Genomic DNA, 26,892 nt, shown 5'->3' on the forward strand with positions numbered 1-26,892 from the left:
TGGCGAGGAGAGGGGGGGACGGGCAGCCTCTTGCAGCAAGCCCAGTGGCAAAATCTAGTCCACTTGCTCTTATACTGGGACCAAGTACACTGCCTCCTGTATGATGTCCGAGTTGTCCTCTGAAAACTGAGCATGTTGCAACCTCAGCTGGTCAGGAACCAGGCCGCAAGGGCCAGCCTGGCGGAGTCCGGGAGCTCCACTGACCTGCCCTGCTGCACCAGGAAAGTCCTTCTGGGGACCGGCAGATGGACAGGCCCCTCAGAGCACAACTGCAGAGGGTCTGAGAAAATCGCTGTCGATGGCTGGAATGGGGCGATCAGGATGAGGCTGTGGCCTGCCGAAGTACATAATTTGCAGAGAGTCTGCTGTAGCAACAGCGGAGGAGGAGGAGGAAACGTGTAACACCAGCAGCCATGCCAGCAAAGCTGGAACGCGTCCCCTAGAGACCCCTAGAGGCCCGCCCAGGAGGCAAAGTGGGGCCACTTGGAATTCTGAGACGATGCAAAGTACATATTCGAAAACCCCCATCTCTGGAACAGGGGCAACATGGAGCGCAGGAGTAATCATCTTGAGGTGTTCGAGCGGTAAGGACAGGTCGAGGAAAGACCGTTCCAGGACTATCCCGAGGCCAGCCTGGTTGTTCTTGGGTACCACAAAAATTCTGGAGTAGAAACGGGAGCCCCTGTCTGACTGAGGAACCGGTTAAACCGCCTGCATCTCCAAAAGAAAAAGGATCTCCTGTAAAAGGGCCGGGGACCCTGTTAGGCAGAATCCTGTGCAGTGCCCTTAGGGACCACTACACACAATTAAGACTACAAGTGGTAATACAAGTTCACCTTTGGTACAAGCCTGTACTACACTGTTAAAATGGTAGCAGTAGCGGAAATTACACAAAGGACCACAATTACTGTGACTCAAGCAAACACAGACTCAAGGTTTTTGGTTGAAAAGTAAAAGTACATTTATTTCTAAACCATCTGTTTGCAAAACACTTCACTTCTATTAAATTCAAAACCACATGTAAAATACACTACACACAACCAATTCTCTTTGTGCAGAACAACTAAAGGTAAGTACCTTATGATTTGACGGGTCGGTGTGAAACAAAAGACATTACCGGGAATACATGTGATAACTTTTTATAACAGTAATGACAGTTCGGTCTTACTAAAGATACACGTATCCGCGGCAAGAAATGTTACCGGGGTAAAAACACACTTAGCACCCGAGTTAACAAAAGAGAGTTGGGGGCAAAAATTATAGGCAATTCTTTTGTCAAGGCAGACAGAATCAGAGAACACTTGCTGATCGGAAAATAAAAGTCAATAGGCCTGCGCCTGTGTCAAGTGGAACTGGGTTCCTGTTGTCGAGGATCACACAGTCAGACAGTTCAAGATTCAACATTGCCTGGAGTACTTGGATATTGTCAACAGAGGAAGCAAAAGTTATAAGAGGGAAGGAAGACAAGGGCAAGCCGTGGATGAGGAGACAAGGGTTCACCCTAGTTCCTCGAAGTTGGACACAGTACCTTATTCTTTGAAGAAGCTGGTGCCACGGCAGTTGTTCCTGGTAGTTTCCTGCAGACTCACAGTTCCTGGAGCTTCCGTCGTGGGGACAAGAAGGAGGGCGTCTGGAGTGAGCTGCACTACCCAGGAATGAGGCCAGCAGCAGCGACAGTGAATAAAAGGGGCGCTCCTTTAAAACAGGAGAGGCTATTCAGATGGCTATCCGGAACACTGCAGCAGGGTGCGATTTCGACCACGAAGAGGATCCTCTGGCTGTGGAAGATGAGCTGGTTGACCCCACCAGGCTCAAGGGAAGAAGACTCCGGACTGGATCTTCTCTGGTCGTTGAAGGGTAGATAGCTCAGGACTGCAGCAGGGCTTCACCGGGACTCGGTAGTTGCAGCAGCCGTCTTCTTCTCCGCTTCTCTTTGGTTTCTTGTAGTTCCAGTGGCAACTCTCACTTCCAGCCCAAGAGTCCGGCCTTTTATGTGAAAATCCCCCATTCACACAGCCTGCCTGTCAATCACTCAGCAGGGGGGTTGTGGCAAAGTGCGACTTGGGTTTCCTAGGATACCCTGTGCAGGGGGGGGACTACACCCCTCCCTCACATACAGCCCACCAAGACACCCAGGCGCCAAGAAGAGGGCTTCTTTGCAGAAGCCCTCCAAAAGACGGTGAACAAAGAAGGCAAACCTGGTTTGCCGCGCAAAGTAAAACACAAGAAGGACTTTAACAAAAAGAAATGGCGAATAAACCTGACCGGAGCCAAAAGAAACAGTATTTAGTCAAGCGGGTTTATGTTCGAGGCTTATATAATAGCCTGGAACAATACCACGTTTATATAGTATAATTGCAGTAGAAAAGTTAGGGTAGATACCACTTCCACCAGCCAAGTCTAAATGTTAAAAGAGCAAAACAAAGCTCAGAGAGGCACAGACAAAAAGGGATAGGAATTAACCCTTTCCAGTACTCCATATAAGATTGGGTGTACTGGGTCTGTCGTTTTCAATGACTACATAATGTAGATGGCAACTTTACCTGTTTCTGGGGGACAGTAGTCAGCCCCAGAAAAATTGAGTCAGTGGGAAGTCTCAAAGACACCCCTGTGTCACTGCACTGAAGGTGCTGTGTAACACGCACCAAAGTGGGGCTCATGGAATGGTGTGCTCCAGAGCCCAAGATCACACAAACAGTAGAAACACACATGGCAAAACGCATGTAACAGTGGGAAAAAGACTCTCACTCTTACCAAGTGCAAAAAATAAACTCCAGAAATCCAGCAAAGCTGCAGGGGGACTCACTAGGTGAGGGAAATTAGCCATAGAATGAGAATTCTCCCTAACAGACCCTATATGACGAAACGGAGGAGAGGATGGTAGGAAAAGGAAGACTGAAGACCATGGAGACTATAGGAAGGATCCAGGGACTCTTGAAAAAACACTTTGAGCTGTCCTGGAAAAGAGCCCCTACTGGGGAGGTGTGTTCCCCGACCGTGAATTCACTGCTTCTTGGTGTCTGAGGCAGGAGCGGAGGAGGGAGAAAGAAAAAAAATCATATACATTCCTCTGCTGCTTCCTCGTGTGGTCACTGGGCGACCCGTCAGGCCTCCGTACACTGATGTCCCGAAACCCCTTGAAGCTGGTGAAAGCGTGGGGTTCGAAGTCGGTCCTGCCTTGAGACTAAGGGAAGGACTTCTGCCCTGGCTTAGTCAGGATGGCCAAGGTCGTCTTTGTCAACTCGTGCTCGGTGCACGAATGAAAAAGATCAGAGTCCTCGAAATGAAGACCCAGGATCTGCTCTTGCACATCTGATGAAAGCTTAGTGGCATGCATCAACACCGTCCGGTTCATCTCGAGCCCCAGGCACAGGCCTCTGCTGGCTGCGTCGATGGGGGAGACCGAAGACTCAATGAGATCCTGCGCAATCACCTGGGCGTCCACCGGGCCGTCCTTGAAGGCTTCTTGCCTCTCCAGAGGGAGATCAGGCAATACTTCCAGAGCCCACACCACAGCTTCTGGTTTGCCACGGCTAGTAGGGCGTCAACATTCGTCAACGCAACAAGTGCAGCCCTGAGATGGCGCAGAACCGCTTGCCAAATGTCTCAAGGATTTTGGCCTCCTTGGACAGACAGTTTGAGATGGCTCCCGTTAAGGAAGACGACAAAGACAATGGTTTAGAATACAGCGAGGACGCTGCCACCACTGAAGAGTGAAGATGGGGGTGGGAGGCCAGGAGGACTGGCTCCACATCCACAAGTCTGAATCTGCTGTCTAATTCCTTGTTCATCTGGGTGTTTGCCCTGGGCTTATCCCAATATTTTCTTGCCACCCGCGGTCATCCTTCTGGAGCGGAATTGCCTGAACTGCTCGTGGTGCACTAGCCCAAAAGCCTGAAACCTCTGCTAGCACTCCCAACTCCTGGGGGCATCCTCTGGATGGGAGCCCCCGAAGAACTCTGCAATGCCCTGAAAGCAGTCATGAAAAGCCTTTACAGATGCTGAGGATTCGTCGTCCTGGGTGTCATTGCCATCTTTGTCCCTACCCCCCTTTTTTCAGATGTAGGGGAGTCTGGGCCCAGGGACACAGATGCCGCTGGACCCCACCCCCTGATCCAGACCTGAAGACAGATCCAATGGCTGCTGAGGGGGAGGGGTTGGTGGTACAACAGGAAGAGAAGGGGTCTGAATAACCGCTAAGGCCTGGACCGAAAGAGGGACAGGCACGACAGGCACCGGCCACGCCGGAGGAACTGGTAGAGGACCCAGAGGTGGAGGCCTAGGAGGCATGACTTGCGGGATCACCTCCTTGATTATATCCTTGAGGAGCCCAGTCATCTGCAGGGAGCGCATGAGGATAAGGAAGCGCTCAAAGAAGTGGTCCTCACAAGCCACCAGATCTCGAGGGGGCGGCTCTCAGCAGCGCTGGGCCTCTGTTCCTGATCAAAACACTGAGGCACGTGAGGCAGTAAGACAGCAATGGGTAGATGTATTTATTTCAACATTTGTAAAGCGTAAGAAACCCTTAGGTATTAATGTCCCCAGAGGAAACCAACCACCTGTACCATAAAGACTGCCACCGCTTCCAGCGAGTAGGGGACAGGAACCTTCTTGCATGGCCCACTCAATGGGCGAGGGACTGGCTCTGCCGCGTGCTAATCTGCCATCTTGTGGCCTTGTGCCACGCGCTGGCTCAGACATGGGAGGAAATGCCTTTGCCCTCGAACCTGAAACTGAAGAGTCAACCTCAGTTAGCTCTGGTAACTCTGAGCCCTCGCCTGCTTGTAACCTTGACGGCCTCAGGTCTTCCAACCGATCATCCGGAAGAGTCCCGGACTACTCGGCTGGGGCCGAGGCCAGCCAGAACCAGAGTCCAAGGTACCCTTGCCCGTGGAAACCCCTGGGAAGGAGTCTCTGCGCTGAGGAGCCGTACTAAACAAAGGGCCTACTTTGTCTTGACGTGAGGTCCTGGAGACAAACTCTTTAAGATGAGCTGGAGGAGAAGCATGGAAGATCTCCCTCCATCATGACAAACGATTCTTAAATGCTGGTGACCGAGAGCGCTGCAAGCCGCAGACGCATCCCAGCAGTGTTTGGGGTGCCAGGCACTCAAGACAGAGTGCATGGGGTCTGAGGTCAAGAACAAGCGCTCACATGACGCACATCTCGTGAATCCTCCAGCTGCCGACATGTGCTGGGGAAGGCGAGGCACCAAAGGGAGGTGAAGAGGATTGAAAAAACAAACAACGGGGTGCAAGCGGAAAGTAAAAAATCTCAGCGCTTAGCTGCTAGGCACGACACCGTCCGTGCAGAAAAAGGGACTGAGGCAGGGCTGCGCCCCACGCGCTATACTAAATTTAAAGGAGAAGCTCAAGTTTGCGTTGCCGAAGGTTGCGGTATCATCTCCATATTGGGAGACACCCACAAGAATGGAAAAAAATGGGATGGAATGTATGAGTATAATACAAGATCTGCAATTTCAGTAAGAAAACTTAACCAGAGTTATGGTCTGCCTCCTAAATAAGCATTCCAAGGGCTCTGAATAAAACATGCCCCTTGTTGGTTATATTATAAAACCGTCTGTGGCCAATTTCCAAAAGACTATCAACACTGAACTACATACACACTGTGCCAAGAAATAGCAAAAGTGGGGCAGGGTGCCAGGAATCATGCATAGATGAAAGCCAGAGCCTGGTGCCCTCAGTAACACTTAAATGTCTCAACCCTTTGATCCGTATTCAACTCATATTGCTTTCAAGAGGGCATATTTGAAAAGGCAGGAAACGTATCATATGAAGCTTTATCATCAATAGGTTTGTCTAGATCTTTGAAGAAAATATTGCTGAATCTCTCTTTTATGGAGCAATGGATGAAGTTGCAACCACATAATAAGCAGTGGCTGACCTTTAATGACATCTAAGGAACAAGTTACTTACCTGTAACTGTTGTTCTCCAGCATGGGTCTGGCATGGATTCACATGCTCATGAATATTCCCCGTTGTCAGGCTGGGAATCCTCGGTAAAGAAAAATCAGTATCAGTTTCGTTTCTGATCTGTCTTTCGTAGCAGTAACCAATCACTGATCTCCGCGTCATACTGACCACAGCCAATGACTGCCATCTCCTTAAGCCCCGCCTCTGGCAGCCATCTTCAGATTTGGTAGCACGTGAAGTGGCAGTATGACCAAGTGAAGAGCCGCAGAGGGGTAGGGGGGAGGGTTCGCATTTGAATCCATGTCAGACCCCATGCTGGAGAACAACAGTTACAGGTAAGTAACTTGTTCCTTCTCCAGCATGGGGTCTGACATGGATTCACATGCTCATGAATAAAAGAATACATAGCAGTACACACATGCACAACCACAGGAGGTGGCAAAGGCTCAACATTAAGCATTACATCCAAAACTCAACATTAAGCAATTCTTACCTCCTCACCAGGCTCACCTTAGGCGAACAGGTTGCGCAGCACTGCTTGGCCGACCCTGGACTCCTCCCTGGAATCCCGATCGACGCAGTAGAATTTCGTGAAGGTGTGCGTCGACCTCCATGTAGCAGCCCTGCAGATGTCCAGCAAGGGCACACCAGATAGGAACGCTGTGGTAGCTGCGATCGTTCTGGTGGAATGGGCTCTCGGACGGCCAGGCAGCGGTCGGTTTGCCAACCGATGACAGTACATGATACAGCCGGAGAGCCATCTGGAAATGGAAGCCTTCGAGAGAGCCTTCCCCTGATTGACAGGTCCAAAGATCACAAAAAGTTGTGACGTCTTCCGAAAACTCTTTGTGCGGTCCACGTAGAACTTCAGCGCTCTAGCCACATCCAGCGAGTGCAAAGTCCTTTCAGCCGGCGACGAAGGCGACGGGAAGAAAACAGGCAACACCAAGGGTTCGTTGAGGTGGAAGTCCGACGGCACCTTGGGCATGAAGGAGGGGTGCGTCCTGAGCACTACCCTCGTGTCGTGAAAAGTCAAGTACGGGGCTTGCAGGAAAGGGCCTGGATCTAACCCACCCGTCGTGCGGAGGTGATGGCCACAAGAAATGCTGTTTTCCACGACAAGAACTTCAACGGAGCTGAGTGCAGAGGCTCGAACGGAGGTCCCATGAGCTTGGTCAGCACCACGTTGAGCTCCCACGGCGGGGACGGGGCCTTCACCGGCGGGAACGATCTGAACAGTCCATTCATGAATTCTTTCACCAGACGATGAGACCACAAAGACGTCCGTCCCGTGGTTCTGGTGTATCGGGAGATCGCAGCAAGATGAATCTTGATGGAAGCGTGCGCCAGTCCAGCCTTGGCCACCGTCAGCAGGAACGGCAGAACTTGAGGAGCCGTAATCCGTAGAGGGTTAATCTTCTGTGCGTGGCACCAGACAGAGAACCTCTTCCATTTATGTCCATAGTATTTAAGAGTTGAGGATGCCCTGGCCTTTGCAAGAACCTCTTTGCAGTCGGCCGGTATGTCGTAGCCTCCAAACTCTAATGCTGCAGGAGCCAGGCCTGCAAGTTCAGAGACTTCGGGTTGTGATGGAGGATGGCGCCTCCTTCTCTGGAGAGAAGATCCGCGTCCACTGGCAGGTTGATTGATGGGGACGCTGACAAGTCCAGAAGGTCCGGGAACTATATCTGCCTCGGCCACGCAGGTGCGATGAGGATCATCCTGCACCGTGACCTCTTGAGCTGGTTGATGAGCCGGATCAGCAGCAGCAATGGAGGGAACGCATATAGGAACAGGCCCTCCCAGGGGAACGAGAAAGCATCGCCCATGCTCCTCACCTGGGGAAACCTGCTGGCGAACCTCCTGCACTTGGAGTTTGTCGCTGTCGCGAACAGATCGATCTGGGGTGTGCCCACCGTCGGAAGAGGCGGTCCACTAGATCCTGTCGTAGTTCCCACTCGTGACACCAGCGCAGCTCTCTGCTGAGCGAGTCGGCGATGGTGTTTTTTATCCCTGCCAGATGGAACGGCACCAGAAACATCCCTTTGGCGACGGCCCAATGCCACAGATCCTGAGCCTCCTTGGACAGGGCTGGGGATCTGGTACCGCCCTGCTTCCTGATGTAGAACATGGTGGTGGTGTTGTCGGTGAAGATCCTCACCACCTTGCCCTTGAGGGATGGAAGAAAAGACCCGAGGGCCCAAAACACAGCACAGAGTTAACGGACGTTGATATGGAGGGACTTCTCCGTCGGCAGCCAAAGGCCCCTCGCGTGCAGATTTTCGGTGTGCGCTCCCCACCCTTCCAGGGAGGCATCCGTGGTCACTGTCTTCTGGTGGCCGGGGTCTGGAAGTCCATGCCCGCCGTCAGATGCGCGCGGGTGCCCCACCACCGGATCGCTTGTCGGAAGCCCTGGTCGAGTGTGATCCTGTCCTCGAAGCTGCCTGTCGTCTGGATCCAGTGAGCGTCCAGGAACTCCTGTAACGGGCGCATCCGAAGCCTGCACAGGCGGATGAGATAAATGCAAGAAGACATCATTCCGAGGAGGGACTTGATGGACCTCACCCTGGCCGCGTCCGCAACCAGCATTCGCTGCACCTTGCCCAAGATGGCCCTCGTCCTTTCCTCCGACGGAGAGGCCAGACGCGCCACTGTGTCGAGCTTCGCTCCCAGAAAAGTGCGTCTTGAGCGGGCACCAGGTGGGACTTGGCGTAGTTTATGGAGAATCCCAGGTCCGTGAGTAGTTGGACGGTCCTCGCCGTGTGCTCCATGGCGAGCTCCTTTGTCTTTGCTCGGATGAGCCAGTCGTCCAGGTAGGGGTATTTGTGGATCCCCTCCAGGCGCAGCCGCGCCGCAACCGGTGCGAGGCACTTGGTGAACACCCTGGGTGCCGACCTCAATCCGAAGGGAAGGGCTCTGAACTGGTAGTGACGCTCTTGGACCACAAATCTGAGAAACTTTCGGTGTCCCTTTAGGATGGGGCTATGGAAGTAGGCATCCTCCAAATCCAACCACGACAGGAAATCGCCCTCCTCCAGTTGACCCAGGACGTGCTGGAGGGTGACCATCCGGAACTTCTGCGCTTTGATGAATTTGTTCAGTCGTCGTAGGTCCAGGATGGGATGCCATACTCCCGTCTTCTTTTCACAAGGAAGTATCTTGAGTAAACTCCGGAGCCCCGAAGCCTCTTTGGGACGAGCTCGATGGCGCCTTTCTTGAGCATCGCCTTTACCTCCAGGAGAAGTTGAGGGACGTGATGTTCCTTCCTGGCCACGGGGGGGGACGCACGGGCACTTCTTTAGAAACTCGAGCGCGTGACCCAACCGTCGGTGGAGATGGACTCCCACACGCTGACGAAGTTTGCCAGCCAGCCTCCCACCAGGGTGCTTCGGTGGGGGCCCGACCCCACGGCCGGTTCAGTCCTGCTTCGACGAGTCTTTGCTGCCTTGCCCTCCTTGGCGACGACGGCGGGGTCCGCCCGACTTGCCTCGTCCCCTGTAGGCTTCTTATGACGACGAACGAGCCGCTTGACGATAGGTGGAAAATCCGCCGCCGGAACCTTTGGAGGCACCCTGCTTGCCTCCGTCGCTCCGAAAGGGCGGCCGTCGTTGCTGGAGAACACCAAGAGCCCGTCTTGATGGCTTGTAGGGAATCGTCCACTGTTTTCCCAAACAGGTTGTTCCAGTCGAACGGCATGTCCAAGACTCTGGTCTGCACGTCCTGACGGAAGTCAGTTGCCTTGAGCCATCCACGCCGTCTAAGGCACAAGCCGTTGCCCAACTGGCGAAATCCAGTGTCAGCGATGTCCGTCGCTATCGTAATGGCGTGGTCCAACGCCACTTCTCCTTCCTGCAAGATCTCTAGAGCCTCCGCCCTCTTGTCGTCTGGTAAGAAGTCCAGCAGGGGGGCGATTTTGTACCACAACTCCCTGTCGTAGCGGGCTACGATAGCCAAGGCGTTGGCAGCCTTAATCGTCGTCGCTGCCGATGAGATGACTCTGCGTCCCATCGTGTCCAATTACTTTCCCTCGCCGTCCGGCGGGGAGGTTGACGTAGAGGCCGAGGCCCCCCCCGCTTTCTTCCTGGCCGCCGCGGAGACGACCGAGTCCGGGGTTGGCTGTGCCCGAAGGCACAAGGGGGCCGCGTCCGGGACCCGGTACTTCTTCTCGTACCGGTCCCTTCTCGCAGGCGTTGTGGATGGGTTCTTGAGGAGGGCGAGACCCTCATCCCAGATATCGTCCAGTAGAGGTACAGCGAGGACCGTCTTCCTCTTGGTCTCGCGCCGTTGATAAAGGAAACCTTCCTCCTTTTTCTCTTCCGGGCAGAGCTGGAAAAGCTCCGATGCCCTGGCGATCATGGCATGAAACGATCCAATCTCGTCGGGCGGGGGAGCCCGGGGAGGAGGCGACGACGGGAGATCCTCGTCGTAAACCTTGTCGTCTGTGCCCGTCGCGGTCGTGTCAGTCCCCGTATCATCCCCACGGGTCGTGGACGGGGAGGAGGGCTGAGCAGGGCGCGATGGTTGAAAAGGAGGTGGAGGATGAATCCTTCTTCTCTTAGGAGGGGGGCTTCCAGAAGGGCCTGGCTCCGGGTCCCCCGTCAGGAGAGGTTCCTCCGTTGGTGGTAACGGCAATCTCGTCCTTATCTCCGAGCATAAGGACTGTATAGCCAACAAAATGGCCGCCGAGTTGTCTTGCGGCACTGGTTGAGGGGAGTCTGGCGGGCGGTCAAGAGCCCCGTCGGCACCCTTAACGTTCTCGTCGTCTCCTACGTCGGGGTCCCTCCCGACGGCTGGTGGTCTTCCACGCCAACGCCGTGGCTTAAGACTTTGATTAGCTCCTCCTCAGAGGTTGAGGCCGAATCCACGACAACCTCCTGCCCCCCCTTTTTCTTCTCCATCGGAGGTTTCACGGGGGTCCTGTCGATGGGCATGAAAGAGGACTCCCTGCGCGGTGGCAGGGAGACTCTGGGCCCCGAGGTCGCCACCACTGGTGTAGCCTCCACAGGCTGAGCCAGGGCCGCCGCGACTGTCTCGATAGAGGCCTTGGCCGGGTGGATTAAGGCTTTCACCACCTTAGGTGCGCTAACCGCCTTCTCCTTGGGGGGAGGGTCACCGCCTCGCTCCCCCTCCGATGGGGCCTTCAAGCTCGACAGGGGTCTCTCCAGGAGCTTTGCCGGGTGCTCGGCCTTCCTCTTACCCGAGCCAGAGCGTTGGCTCGTGGTTGATGGCGCTGGGGAGGATGCGCCCTGCCTGGCGCCCGTAGAGCCCGACCGTTCGGCGCTCCCGGTGCCAGCGGACTCGCGGTGCTTGGCCTTCTGTTGGACCCCCGTCGCCGGGGCGCCCTCAAAGGTCTTAGAAGACCGCTCAGACTTCTTCTTCTTCTCGCCTGACGGGCTCTTCCCTTCCAGCCAGTTGGCGAGAAGCAGATGGCGGTCCTTCATGGTCCGCTCTGACATATTGCCGCAAAACGCACAGTCCTTCTCCACGTGTGTCTTGTCCTCATGCAGGCAGTAGAGGCAAAGGGAGTGTTCGTCCTCCTTAAAGACATTCTGAAGCTGGCATCCAGGGCAGACCCTGAACAGCTTTCCGGGCGTCGAGCTTCCTTTCTCCTGGGCCATGATCAAGATGGGCCTGAGAAACTTCTGGAGTCCTCCAAAAGCGTGGCTCGACGAAATGTTCAGCCTTGAGGGGCGTAGAAGAATCCGACACGGGTCCCCGTTGATCGGATAAAGAAACGGTGGAGCTTGAGGCTCTTTTGACCAAAAAAGAGAACATTTTCCTAAGAAAAAGCGCGAAAAAAGCACTAAAGCTGAAGAGCAATAGCACGAGGATCCCAACACTTGAACGTGCGGTAAAAATCTGAAGATGGCTGCCAGAGGCGGGGCTTAGGGAGATGGCAGTCATTGGCTGTGGTCAGTCTGACACAGAGATCAGTGATTGGTTACTGCTACGAAAGACAGATCAGAAACAAAACTAATACTGATTTTTCTTTACCGAGGATTCCCAGCCTGACGACGGGGAATATTCATGAGCATGTGAATCCATGCCAGACCCCATGCTGGAGAAGTTAATGGTATATGAGGCACGTACAGCCACAGCCGATTGCTGTAAATTGACATTGGTGTAGTCCGGGGTTGACCCTGCCGACGTGGAAGATGATGGGTTAGGCCAGGCTGAACATTCCATACAGACCTGGCTCATTACATCTGGGTGCAGGTTTCCCAGATAATGCAAGACCATTAGGTAGCTGGTAGCACTCCTGTCCATAGAGGACAGCACAAGGTGAACAACTTTCCAGGTTCCGAAAAAATGAAAGCAGGCTGCACCTGATGAGCTTGAAATTCAAACACAACTGATCCATTGATGTGACGTAGCATTCATTTCTGGGGTCCTGCAGGATCAGATTCTTTGCTTTGCCGGTTGTTGGTTTAATCTTAGGTTTTGAGCGATTACATTTTGTTGCTCAGCAAAATTAAGAATCTTCTTTAGATAGTTCTCAAATTTGGACTTTTTAAACATTTTTCTATGATAATAACTGTGTACTTCTGCCAGGAGCACACACAACCACAGCTAAGTTTATTGGGAAGGAGAATGCGGTAAATTTCCGAATGGATACTAATAACACGCACGTAAAGCTAACATTCAATGAAAAAATAGGTTAGTAAAATATGATCATAAGCATTGAGCAGCTTAACAGAATGTGTTAATGTGCTGGGAGAATACACCCATATAAATCAACATTGCAACTGAAGAGATTTGACAGCACTTGGTACTTACTTCTCAAGCCATAGAGTAAGATTGGTGGTGTGACGTATCATTTTGAGAAGATTTGGGGAGTTTGATTCTTTATCTTCTTTAGTCCAGACACTTCCCACTAACTCAGAGGATTGTACAGCTCTAAAAATTAATATGTAAACAAAAGACAAAATATGTTTTGATTAATGTTTTTGTAAGCAATGCTTTTGAGCCACTTATAGCATTAGCATTCTTAAAATATTAATAATTAAAGTTTTACTGTAGTGACTAAAGTTCTCATATGATATAATATGATATATGATATTTCTAACGCGCCATTACACAAGTGTTTCAAGGCGCGACGAGGCAAGGAAGGGGGAACAGAGGGAGGACAGAGACAACTATCTTACTAGGCAAAGTGACATTGAGATTGTGCAAGGGGAGGAGGGAGGGGAAAAGTGCCAGGGGAAAAGGAAGGGGGCCAGTGCTGTAAATGCGCTCAAACAATAACAAGAAGTGAGGCCAGCTGGTGGCAGGTGCAAGGGGAAGTGCAGACCGCAGATGACAAAAAGTGCAGGTAGGGGGGCTGTAGATTTACAGATACAGACCGAAGTGCAAGAGTTACTGGGAGGCAGTGCGGGTGTGCAACTGGGCGAGCAGGGACCTGGGCCAGAGGGTAGCCAGGTGACCAGTGCAGTATCAGACAAGAAATCAGCATGGGTGCGAAAGAGAGAAAGCAGAAGCAAAGAGGACGGTCTAGAGGTGCTTCCGGAACCAAAGATGGTTCTCCTCAAGTTTCAAAGAGGCAGGGAGGCTGTTCCAGAGGGAGGCCCCAGCCGAAGAAAGTTCTACCACCAACTCGTTGCTTTGAGAAGCGACTGACCCTGAGGGAGGTGGAGGAGCGAAGAGCTTGAGTAGGAAGGTATTTACGAAGAGAGAGCTGAAGGTATTGAGGACCCAGGACCCAGAATGCCTTGTGGACAATGCAGAGGGTCTTTAACTTAATCCTTGCAGCCACTGGAAGCCATTGCACATATTTCAGTGCTGGAGAGATACGATCAATGGGCTTGAGGCCAAGGACAAGTCTTGCAGTCCTGTTCTGGATGAGGTGCATGGGGCGGAGAGTAGAAGCAGGCAGATTTAGAAAGAGGCTGTTACAGTAGTCCAGCCTGGAGAGAACCAGAGCTCTAGAGACAGTGAGCTTCTGGGGGAAGGAGATGAAAGGAAGAATACCTCTGAGGAGGTGCAGTTGGTACTTCTTGGAGACGTCAGAGATATGAGGAGAAAGGGAGAGTGTGGAGTCGAAGATGAACCCAAGGTTCTTAGACTCACAGGTGGGAGCAGGAAGAGGGCCAAGGGAGGCCGGCCAGAGAGTGACAGGAAAGGAGGGTGCAGGTGTGCCGATGAGGAGAAGCTCTGGCTAACTGGCATTAAGGCAGAGATTGTTGGCGGCACAACACTCCTGGATAGCAGACAGACCGAGATGAGAGAAAGAGAAGAGGTGGCAGAGGGGAGCCTGAAAACAACCTGAGTGTCATCTGTATAGCACTGAAAGTTGGAGCAGAGAGCGGCAATGCAGTGGGCGAGAGGTGCCAGGTATTGGTCGAACAGCCAGGGAGAGAGGTTGGACCCATGGGGAACACCACAGGTAGAGAGTGAGATAGTGGAAAGGAAGGACACAAGTTGGACCTGGGAGGGTCAATCAGAGAGGAATGAGGTTAGCCAGGCTAGGGCCTGATTAGTTATACCCAAGTTATCACAACGACGACTGAGCAGGATGGCATAGTTGACCGTGTCAAAGGCAGAAGAGAGATCGAGTAAGATGAGGACAGAGGGAAGATTAGAATCAAGGTTAGAGAGCAGGTCTTCACGGATGTTCAGGAGAGCAGGTTCCATGATTCTGGCAGCTCTGAAGCCAGACTGATGGTCATGGAGACAACCAACAGATTCAGTGTGAAGATTTAGCTGGGAGATTGTTAGCTTTTCCAGGAGTTTGCCCAGGAAAGGAGTGATGGAGATTGGGTGATAGTTAGCCGGGCAGGAGGGGCCGCCTGAGGGTTTCTTGAGAAGAGGGTGCACAAGAGCGTGCTTCAGGGGGGAAGGGAAGGCTCCAGTGGCGAAGGAGTGGTTTCAGAAGTCAGCCAGGGAGGAGCGAGGTTGTCAATTGGGTCCTTGATGGTTTTGGAAGACCAGGGAGGTACCTGTTTTGACGAAGCTTTCATTGATCAGACTTGTCTAGAAACCTTGTTTGGGAAGAACAGAGGAAAGGAAGTGAAAGAGGGAGGAGAGGGGCCAGAGGTAGAGGAGAGGGTAGAAGGAAGGGGGAGGGGAGGGGAGGACAAGAGGGTGGACAGGATGTCCTGGGTTTTAGAGATGAAATGAGAAGCCAGGGCTATGCAGAGAGGTTGGGAGGGGACATGAGAGGTAGAGACTGCAGCAGGATTGGCCAGCTCCTTGCATATTTTAAAGAGTTTGGCTTAGTTGTTAGATGCCGCAGAGAAGCAGGCTTGGATGTGGGCTCTCTTCTTAGTGTGGACAGAGAGCCGGCATTGCCATTGGAGCAGGCGGCAGGTCAGTTTGTCAGAGGATTCACAAGAAGCTAGCCATTTCCTCTCAGCCACCCTGCACTTGCGGTTAAACGTGATGAGGTCAGAGTCATACCAGGAGTTGCACTCGGCTTTGGGCTTCAAGCGGATCCTCAAGAGTATCAGAGATAAAAGAGTGGGAGTGGGGGAGAGAGAGAGAGAGAGAGAGACAGAGAGAGAGAGAGAGAGAGACACAGAGAGACAGAGACAGAGAGAGACAGAGAGAGACAGAGAGACAGAGAGAGACAGAGAATGAGAATCTAGGTGGCTGTCAAAGTCTCCAAGAAGAAGGAGTTGAGTGGTCGAACCCAGGAGGGAGGAGGAGAGGTCATGTAATGATCCACAGACCATGGAAGGTATGGGATCAATGGAGGAGGTGCTGATCCATTACGCTTCTTGTCAGAACTGAATTCAGCGTTCTAATTTTTTTGACAAAGGAGCATGACATGTATATTAACGCGTCGGGAGAAAGCATTGGTGCGTTGCAACCCTGCTTTTTGGGTCTTCACGCTGTTGTTCGCTGTGGTTTGCTTACCTACTCAGCCCTCCTTCCCTCCCTCTCTAATTCCCCTCCTATCCTTTCGCTGCTCCCTACCTTGCAATTTTCCCTTTGCTGCACCTTCGCGGTCACTTTCTGCCTTCCGCATTCTTCGCAGAGCTTCCTGCATCTGCTTCGGGTTACTGGCCCGCTCCAGTCAAGTTTGTGACGTCTCAATGTACACGCATACACAACCCCTTTAGGTAGAGTTCCGTCTACCGCTTGAACTTCCTTCCTCACCTCACTCTCCCCATACCCTCCACTTCTATTGCTTCTTTCGCCATTGTCCTTCTTCACTCATGCTTAATCGCATCACTCATGTAAATTGTTCCTTATACTGTTTTTTTAGTACTTGATTTAAATGTTGCTATGCATTGCTTATGGTAATTCTCGTTGTCCTTTTGTAAAGCACTTTGGAGTAAAGCGCTATATAAAAAGTTAATAAATACAAATACAAAACTATCTCCACAAATCCTTATCAGACATTGACTACCCATCCCAGTGCCTTCTGGGAACTGTAGTCCGCCGCAGCCCCACCTTCCTCGCAGAACCTTAAGGATTTGTCCACCTACCCAGATTACCTCCAAGAACCTTGGGCATTCTTCCTGCATCATCGCCCTCCGGACATCTCATCAAATCCAGGGTTTTTCGGCATTGCTTTTCCTTGGTGGTGGGGTGGGCTCCCCAGAGGTCCCCGCTGCCAGGCACATAGCCATTAGGCAAGGTGGTCTCCACGGGAACTCGCCCCAAATTCTCCAAACAGAACACAGGGAAGAAGACAGAAAGCGGTTGGAGAGAACAGAGAAAGATCTCCACCAAAGAGATTATTCCAAAACATCAGGTGAGGTGGAGGAGGAGGCGGCGGCCGAAGAGGGCATTGTACAAGTTAGCCACACCCCAGTCTATGAGAGTTTGCAACGCCACAGGACCATGGATAGTCTTGAACAATACCAACAGTTAGTCAACGCCCTGCAAAGACTTACCGCAGAAGTACAGACGCTGAGAGCTGACAATACTGCTCTAAAACAGCATGTACACCACAGAGACGAACACAGAGGGGACATTCCCCCATTGTCTTTGACTTGTGGCAAATATGATGGCAATCCCAAAAGACTAAAGGAGTTCTTAGATGCCCGTGTGGTGTATTACACTTTTCGCCCTAAATCATACGAGTTGGATCGTGCTAAGGTCAGGTTTCTCATTTTAAATGTAGTGGGAAACGCCCTGGCGTTGGATACCCAGTTAGTGACAAACTCTGACCCTTCCCTTAATGATTACGGGCTTTTCTTACAGCAGTTCTGTGCCAGGTTTGAAAGGCGTGAGGTGTTGTATTCAACATATGAGAACCTCCTAGACATCAGACAAGGCACTTCCGATGTACAAACCTGTGTGTCTAGTTTCCAGAGGGTTGCCCATGAGACCGGATGGCCGGATTCAGCCAAAAATACATTTTTCCGAAGAGGTCTACATGACGAGATAAAGGACGAGTTGACTAGGACAGCCAGACCTTCGACATTTCAGGACCGGGTTTCCCTTGCCTTAGAGATCGAGTTCCGCCTGTCGGAGCGACGAGCTGAAAGAAAGAAACCAAGACATCTCACCCCGTTTCCTCCCAGTCTCCCTGCCTTACCTGAGAAGAAACCATCAGGTGTACATACTGATGAACCTATGCAAATAGGAATGGCCAGAGGTCCACTTACCGCTACTGAGAGAAAGAGACACAAGGAAATGAACCTTTGTATGTACTGTGGCTCGGATAAGCACATTTTGCGTGATTATCCCGAAGTTCCTCCCCGGAGGTCGGGAAACGACAGACACTGACCCTGATAAGGGACAAGGAAGGGGTTTCTATGGCCAATCCCTGTGTTACCGCTCCACAGGTATCCACTGACATCTCTTGTCATTTAATGGCCTTCAAGGTGGTACTAGAATGGAAAGAAGGAAACTCGGTTCGGTTGAATGCCTAGCAATGCTTGACTGCGGTGCTGCTGGAAATTTCATTGATGACCTGTGGGCAAAGGAGCATTCCATCCCGAGAAGAGAGAAAGACCAACCTGTTCCGGTAGAGGATGTAGACGATACGCCTTTGACGTCCAGACCTATTATACAAGAGACAAGAAATTATTGTCAAGATGAACGCACACCAGGAAAGACTTGTGTTTGATCTAATAAGAGCAGCCCACTTCCCAGTGATACTGGGTATACCCTGGCTCCAGAAACACAATCCGAGCATAGGCCAATACAGTAGAATTCCGTTTCCACGCCTGTCTTTGTTTCGAGAAAGGACAGACACACAAGGCTGATTCAGTTCCGCTTTCTGTGCAAAGCATCAATTCTATTCCACTATCCTACAAGGAGTTCAAAGACATCTTTGTTGATGTGCAACCCTGACAACTACCACCTCACAGAAAGGAAGACTGCAAAATAGAGATACAACCTGGAGCTGTTGTCCCATTCGGACGGATGTTCCCATTGTCGATACCTGAAAAGGAAGCTTTTAGGGAATATCTGACAACCAATCTCCAGAACAGTCTCATCAGATAATCAACATCTTCTGCTGGAGCCTCTAGCTAAAAAGGGAACAACAGAGTTTAGGCCCTACATAGACTTCAGAGGTCTCAAAAGCTTGACCATCAGGGATCGATATCCCATGCCCCTAATGAAGTACATCACAGAGGTTGTACAGGGAGCAAAGTGGTTTACCAAACTAGAACTTAGAGGAGCATACCATCTCTTAAGGATATAAGAAGGGGATGAATGGAAAACGGCCTTTAGAACACCCTTAGGCCACTTTGAGTACAGAGTAAAGCCCTTCGGTCTGGTAAACGCGCCTGCCCAATTCCATCGTTTTATGGACAAAATATTTGCAGACCTGCTCTTCTCCTCATTAGTGGTCTATTTGGATGACATCTTGGTCTACACTCGCACATTCGAGAAACATCGCCAACACGTGAGAGAAGTGCTTCAGAGACTTCGCCAACATCACCTTTTGGCCAAACCCGAAAAATGTATATTTGAGGCATCCACAGTTCCCCATTTAGGCTTCATACTTCCCGCAGACAAGCTAGAAATAGACCCTCACAAGACCACAGTAAGCACCCAATGGCCCACTCCTGGCTCCGTAAAAGACATACAGAGATTCCTGGGTCTATCAAACTTTTATCGTAAATTCATTCCAAGGTTTTCTGACATAGTATTACCTATCACTGCCTTGCTAAAAAAAGGGGTAACATTCACATGGAACCAAGAGGCAGACAAGGATTTCAAACAACTCAAGGAGACTTTTGTGACAGCTCCAATTCTCAGGCAACCAGACCAAACCCTACCTTTCATTGTGGAGACAGAAGCCTCCTATGGGGCAATATGAGCCGCTCTACTACAGAAGAACAAGTTACTTACCAACTAGTACCGTTCTTTCAATTGGATGTTCCTCCAACGTATTCCACATCTTTGACATGTAATGTCGACAGCTGTGTACTTCGGACACTTTTTCGGCAGATGGCTTCCTGCGTCGAGTTGATGTCCCTCGAAGGCCTCCGTCGAGGGCAACATCACCGGATGTTATAAATAGGACGCAGATCGCCCGTAGCCTCAGTTTATGTTTTCTCCTGCATAACGTGTGGCACCTATCCAATGCCTGCTTGATTCCACATAGCCTTGCGGAAACGTAAGCTGCAATCACATAGGAAATTCTCCAGAGGGGCAGGCTCGGAGGGCGATGTGTAATACGTTGGAGGATCATCCAGTCGAAAGAACGTTACCAGTTGGTAAGTAACTTGTTCTTCGAATGGATTGTGTCCTCCAACATATTCCACACCTTTGACAGACTCCTAAAGCAGTACCAGAAAATGTAGGAGGGAAAAGAATTTAGAGTAACCAATCAGATGGCAGAATAAAGAACCACCTTACCAAAGGCCATATCTTGACCATGGATCATATCCAGGGAATAATGTTTAACAAAGGTGTGGATAGAAGCCCATGTAGCTGCATCACAAATATTCCTAATAGGAACTCCCCGTTGTAGGGCTATGGAAGTAGCCACGCCACTAGTGGAATGAGCTTGCAACCCTTCAGGAGGGCCCTTACCCGCCAATCGGTAACATTCAGTAATGGTGAGGATGACCCACCTGGACAAGGTCTGTTTGGTAACAGCCTGGCCCAATCAGTGTCCAGTATATCCCACAAAGAGTTGATCGTCCCACAAAAAGTTGATCGTCCACTCTGACCATCCTAGAAATACAAAAGCTCAGAGCTCTCCTAGGATCCAACCTATGGAGTCACTCCTCTTTCTCACCAGGATGAGGAGGATAGAAAGACGGAAGAACCACTTTCTGTCTTAAATGAAAATCATGTAATAATATCAAAAGAATCAGGATGTGAGATCACCATACAGCTGTAAAGTTTTGGAAAAAGTATATAATCTCAAAACAACTTTTTCACACAAAATGTTAGGTATTTATATTTCTTTCGATAAGCACGAAAGTGACACGGACAGGTTTGGTATTCCAACAATGGGGGGGTACATCTGTGTACCAACCTCTGGATTGTGGAGGTAAAGTTCCCAACAAGGTGCACAAGTGGATACAACAATTAGGTAAAACAGAACTTGAGAGAGTGCTGCCCAGGACTACTTTTAGTCCAGGGGTATTTAACAGACAGTGTACACAACACTATATATAAACATACAACAGGCGTTAAACAGTAGTGTCACGGATCATCGACACTGTAGTGTTTCGCCAACGAGGGCTTTTTTTGAGCACGTTATTGTGGTGGCCTTCATCAGGAGAGACATGAAGCGTAGTTCTGTCCATGAGTGTTATCTGTGAGGGAAAGGATAGCTGTGAGGATCTCAGACGTAGCAGCAGAGCAAAACAATGAATAAAAGGTGCACTCATTAAAACCCAAGCAGGGTCCGACCTTCCTGGCTATCCAGCCCACTGTAGCTCTGTACAGCAAATTCGACCAGAGGAGGGGTCCTAGCTTGCAGTTTGGGCAAACAGGTTGGTTCCACCAGCTCAAGGGAAAAAGTTTCCTGGAGGATCTTCTCTGTCGTCGGATTCTGAAGATTTGGACCTGCAGCAGGGCTTCACCGGGCGGTTCAGTCGTTGTAGGGGTCCTCTTCCATCAGCTCCTCATAGGTTCTTTCGTTCCAGTGGCGACTCTGCTCTTCCAGTCCCAGAGACCTGCTTTTTATGCATTTTTCCCCCACTCATACAGCCTGGCTATCAATCACACAGCAGGGTGGCTGTCCTGGCAAGGACAGTCCCCTCAGCCAATCAAACAGGATTGAGACTTGGGTTACCACGGGACCCCATGGCAGGGGTCCGAAGATCCCTCCCTCACATCCTGCCTACCTAGACTTTCAGGCGCCTTAAGGAGGGCTTGTGCAGAAGCCCGCGAAAAGACAGCGAACAAAGGAATCATCCCCGGTTTGGCGCGCAGAGAAAAACACGAGAAAGACTTTAAAAAAAAGAAATGGCGAATAAACCCAGCCGCAGCCAAAATAAAATGTATTCGGTCAAGCGGGTTTATGTTCGAGGCTAATATAATAGCCTGAAACAATACCATGGTTATATAAGATAACCGGGGTAGAAAAAAGGTAGGGTAGTTACCACTGCCTCCAGCCAAGTCTTAATGTAAAGGGAGCAAAACAATGCTCCAAGAGACACAGACAAAAATGGATAAGAGTTAACCCTTTCCAATACTCCATGTAAGATGGGGTGTACTGGGTCTGTGGTTTAAAGTGACTAAAAATAAAGTTAATAGCAACTTTACCTTTTCTGGGGGACAGCAGTCAGCCCCAGAAAATTGAGTCATTGGAAAGTCTCAAAAGACAACCCTGTGTCACTGCACGGAAGGTGCTGTGTAACACAAAAAATAGGAGGCCATGGAGTAGGTGAGGCTCCAGTGCTCAAGATCACACAAAAAGTGGAAACACACAGCAAAACACATGTAAGAGTGGGAAAAAAGGCTCACACTCTTACCAGGTGAACAAAAATAAATCCTAGAAATCCAGCAAAGCTGCTGAGGGACTCAATAGGTAAGGGAAATCAGCCATTTATGAGATTTCTCTCTAACAAGGTTCCCCTCGTTGGCCCACCACAAAAGATCCTGGGAGACCGAGAGTGGAATCTGAACAGGATCTGACATCATGCCCGAGAACTACGACCACTGCATCCTGAGAACCCATTGCAGGGATCTCAGCCTCAGCCTGGCCTCTGGCACCAGAAAAATGCAGGATGCCATGAAGCCCAGAAACCTTAAGAATTCAAAAGCCAGGAGACGCTTGGCATGTTGAAACTTGTCCACCATCTGTACAATGTGATGGGCCCTCATCTTGGGAGGCAAGCACTTCCAAGGACATGTCCAACAAAGCCCCGATGTACTGGAGCTATTGGGAAGGTGTCAGATACAACTTCTTGAAATTGAGGAAGAAGCCCAGCCTGTGGAGGGAACGGCAGGTGAGACAGAGGTGTTCCAATGCTTGCTCGGGAGAACGCGCACGGATCAGCCAGTCGTCCAGGTAGGGGAAGATGTGAATCCCCCGTCGCCTGAGATAAGGCGTCGCCACCACCACCATTAGCTTGGTGAAGACCCTCGGGTGGAGGTCAAACCGAATGGCAGGACCCGAAACTGAAAGTGCGAGTTGCCAGCCGCCAACCTCAGGTAATTTCTGTGCTTTGGATGAATCGGCACATGAAAGTAAGCATCCTGAAAGTCCAGAGACACCAACCAACCATGAAGTTAAAGGGCATGGAGGACTTGAGAAAGAGTGACCATCTTGAACTTGTCCTTCCTTAGAAGTTTGTTCAACCAACGCAAGTCCATGATGGGTTTTAATCCACCGTCTTTCTTTGTATTGTATCCAGGACCGACACATCCGAAGTAATGGCTCGCCACTCTCCGAGTTGCTGAGACAGTCTGCCCTCAACCGGTGAACCATGGGACATGCCTCATGACTGTTTTGCTGTGGCAGCGCCTGAAGGCAAAGAGGCAGCTGCCTGAGCGGCTTTGACACCTCCATTTCCCCGACCACAGCGGTACTTTTACGCTGGCCCCTTTGACTGGCGGTTCCGCACGTTCTACCAAAGGAGGACCAGTAACGAAAAGAGCCTCCCCTCCACTGCTGTCCCCTAGGATGAAAGGCAGAGGTTGACGCACAGCTGCGCTTAAAGATTTTGCTGCTGTAACGCTTACTTGTGGGGTCCTGCAGGAGTGCCTGGTCTGGACGGTGGATGTGTGCTGCAGGATTCGATGATGCTGCTGATCCAAACCACTCCTTCCCCCAACATGCACTGCAAGGCTGTATGCCCAGCGACTGGAGAGATAGGGAGTGAATTGGTCTAGTAACGGCTGACTGGGTTGCTGGGACATAAACCACTGCCTTGCTGCGGTCTCGTGGGCAACAGCTCCAACCAGGGTCTTGTATTCCCTGCTCACCGTGGTAAATAAGTCTCTCCAGTTCCTTCACTCGGAGCAGTGGCCCAGACCTGCTGCGGCGCAATTGGGTGCTTTTGGAGTCTTTTGGGGAAGCCAATCAGCTACTAGCAATGTTCATTCAAAGTCTCTACGTCTCAAATTAACCACCTCTCTCTGTTGATGGTGCGTATTCAACAAATATGGACTAGTGTCCAAAACACGTTGTAGTCTCAAATTAACCACCTCTCTCTGTTGATCGTGCTTGTTCAACAAATATAGGCTGGTGTCCAAACCGCGTTGTGCAGCACGCGTTTAAATCAGGAGTTCAATACACTATATAACGCCCCGCTCTTCCTTTAGAACGGAGTTGCCTTCTGATGTAATCCGTGTTCCCGCGGCGGCGTCCTGAACAATTCTCAGTAAGTATGGTTGGTAGGGAGGGACGGAGGGGTAGCATCAATATCTGCTTACTTTCTGTCTGTTGTCTTTCATTGCAGATACCGCTGAGGGTCTGCGCAGAGTCCTTCAAGGTGTTGCAGGCTGCTGCAGTGGATTTTCTTGTTGCAGAGCCGCGCCGCTGGTTGTTGCTGGAGAGACGAAATCGCATAAAAACTGGAAAACGGGTCCACCGCATGTGGAGGTTAAAGCAGGAGGCAAGCGGCACACTGCCTGAAAGCAGCCAAGGAAAACGCTAAGTACTGGGTGCGGCCCAGGGCGTGGCTTATATAGCCCTGGGCTGCACCCAGCACCACTAGACCACCATGGATAATGTTATGCGAGGAAAAACCTGGGGCCATCTTACTTCTCACCTGATGGCTAAATCCGGGAGCCATCTTGGAAGTGCCACTGAGCCTCATCAACAGTCATTATGTTTCTGGCGCCAGCTAGCAATCCTGCGGGTCCAGATCGCACCTGTAGTAACCAGAGGGGTTTGGTTTGAAATCGTGACAGCTGCAGCTTTTAAGGTCTGCAACCTCTGACCTCTGAAGGCTGTCAGCCTTGCTGCCAATCAAATGCGTGCCATCAAAGGGCACGTTCAAGAGACGGGCTTGCACATCCAGAGCAAAACCTGACTTCTGCAATCAGGCAAATCTGCGTATAACGGTGCTCGCAGCCATGGACCGGCTAACACTGTCGGCCGTGTCCAAACCCGACTGAAGGGATTCACACATGACATCCTTGCACGAGAACAAGGAACCCATCCCTTTCTTCCACCCCGGGAATATGCTCAGCCGCAAGACAAACAGTTCCACAGAGTGTTTGTCGTTCCTATCAGGAGGGATGGTAGGGTACGCCGCCTGCCTCGAGGTGGCCGTAGCCGCCTGAACCACCAAACTCTCGGGAGTGGGGTGAGGTGAAAAGGTAGCTGGGGTCGCTACCGGAAGGGTAGTATTTTTTAGTTAACGATTTGTTAACTGCCAGAAGAGATTTCTGGGTCCGCCAAGCAGCCACCACCCTTTTCTGCAAGGTCAAATGAAATGGCAACACCGGGTCAGAAGACAGACCTTGATGCAAAATGTCTGTTAAGTCATCCTGAATAAAAGCTTCAGGAGGACTGGACCAACCCAAGGTATTCAGTTACTCTAGCCATAAGTTTCCTGTACGACGACTCAGCATGAGCCCCAGGCTCAGGCCTGCCAAATTACACCTCAGGTGAGTGTCCAGGCCACTAGCGTCATGAAGAGACTGTCAAGTCTTCCAATTGGCTATCCTGTGAAAAGACAGGAGCCACATCATGTTCAACAGGGTCAAGATCCAAATCTGACCTCTCCTCCTCCTCAGATGTCATCCAGAGGGAGGTAAAAGTCCTGTCTCGGAACAGCCGAAGGTCTGGAGTCTATAACAGGCCTTACAGACTTGGAAGTAGCCTTCCTTGAGGATCCACAGTACCAGGGATCTCCGATGATAAATTATGGCCAAAAGGCCCCAAAGGTGCCATTGGCTTTGACATCAAGGGCGCCGAGGGCTGAAACGAAGGGAAAGCTTTGACGTCCGTATCTGACGGACACGCTGTTAGGCAGAAACCTGTGCAGTTCCCTCTGGGACCACTGCAAAAGATTTAAGACTACATGTGTTTGGCAGTAAACCCACTTGGTAGCAGTCTGCACCACACAGATTCACTTGGTAGCTGTGGCTGAGCAGTCAGACTTCCCTCAAGAAGAGTTAGGCAGTATACAGAGTATTCACAATAGGTCAAGAGAACACAATAGAACAAGTAAACACTGACCAGGGCTTGGTGTAAAAGAGATATAATTATTTATTTAAAACCACATCTAGAAAAACACACAGGCACTAATAGTAAGCAATTCAAAAACACGATCACTAAAAGATATACACTCCCTTAAAAGAATATTAGACAAGTCTTAAGTAAAGCCCCACTTATTTTCAGACAGAGGTGAGCGCTTAACGTAGATGGCACTCTAATAGTTAGTTAAAAAGGGAGAGAAAAGCAGAGACCAAATTGAAACAGATCCCAACGCTTTTACAAGAACATAACACAAAGAGGAAGGCAAAGTAAAACCGTGAAGTTAGAGTTCAATGGGCTGGATCCACTTTAAGAGGATCAAACGAAATGTGTCCAAGGTCACACGGTTGCAGTGCACATAAGTCTTGTAATGGTTCAAAAAGGAGTTGGACGAAAGAAAGGGACCAGTTAGAGGGTCAAGGCGGCCAGCCCAGTCCAGAACGTTAAGGGGTTATTATTACCTTGTAGCAATCTTTAGAAAGGGAGGCCTGGCGGACACAGTACCTTTAAGTGGTGAGAACACTCCAGCGGGGGCAGTTGTCCCTGGCAGCGGATGCAAGTCAGTGCTTCGTCCGGGGGAACAGAGGATTTCGTCGTGGAGGAAGACAGGAGTCTGTTGTACTGCCAGGGAAGAAACCAGCCGTGGAGTTTCTCAGGTACAAGGAGCGGTCCGTTGATTCGCGGTTCAGTGGGGAGTGGCTATCCGGCCACTGGGGTGCTTGGCACAGGCAGTTCGACCACAAACCAGTCTAGGGTGCGAAGAAAGAAGGAAAAACTGGTTGTGCCCACCAGTCAGGGGAAGAAGCCTCTCCAGCTGGGAGATCTTCTCTGTCGTCGGGAAGTGGTGAGTCGGTTCGGCAGGGCTCCATCGGTGGTGTCGTCGTGGTAGGTCGGCTCAGCTTCTCCCTCGTCGGATTCTCAGGTCCTGTGGCGACTTCTGAAGTTCCAGTCCCCAAAGCCCTGCTTTTATGCAGCATACCCCCATTCACTCAGCCTAGCTGTCAATCAAACATGCTAAGTGGTGGGCCAGCCGGCTCACCACTTGGGCCAATCACACAAGAGTGCGACTTGAGTTACCAAGGTAACTCAGTCCAGGGTGCCTAAACCCCCTCCCACACCTCCTGTGGTACCCAGACAGAGTGGCACCACTTTTGGAGGCTTCTGTGGAGAAGCCCGCCAAAAAGTGGAAAAAAGGGCTCGACTTGGGTTGGAGTCACAGAAGAGAACACAAGCGCCATTTTAGAATAGAGTCCTGGCAAAAAATACCAACCGGCGAATTAATATTAATTAAATAAACCAGCGGTATGTTCGAGGCTATGAGAATTAAATAATTAAAGTTGGTAGCCTCGAACAATGGGAAAATCCCACAGGAAAATATTTGAGGTCCAATATAACAAGTAGTTTCCACTGCCACCAGCCAAAACTCGATCAGGGGGG

The 26,892-nt window shown here is 50.9% G+C and overlaps 1 protein-coding gene across 1 annotated transcript in view; it reads right to left on the reverse strand.

Moving 5' to 3' along the window:
• The window catches only part of SOS1 (SOS Ras/Rac guanine nucleotide exchange factor 1), a 2,649,334-nt gene that overhangs the window by 780,781 nt on the left and 1,841,661 nt on the right, over positions 1-26,892 (reverse strand). The window contains exon 15 of the mRNA XM_069606702.1: positions 12,711-12,830. Coding sequence (XP_069462803.1) covers positions 12,711-12,830 — 120 coding nt within the window. The remainder of the gene's footprint in view (positions 1-12,710; positions 12,831-26,892) is intronic.

The sequence above is a fragment of the Ambystoma mexicanum genome, chromosome 4p, assembly GCF_040938575.1.
Source record: "Ambystoma mexicanum isolate Mex_15411 chromosome 4p, UKY_AmexF1_1, whole genome shotgun sequence".
In the NCBI taxonomy this organism is placed as follows: domain Eukaryota; kingdom Metazoa; phylum Chordata; class Amphibia; order Caudata; family Ambystomatidae; genus Ambystoma; species Ambystoma mexicanum.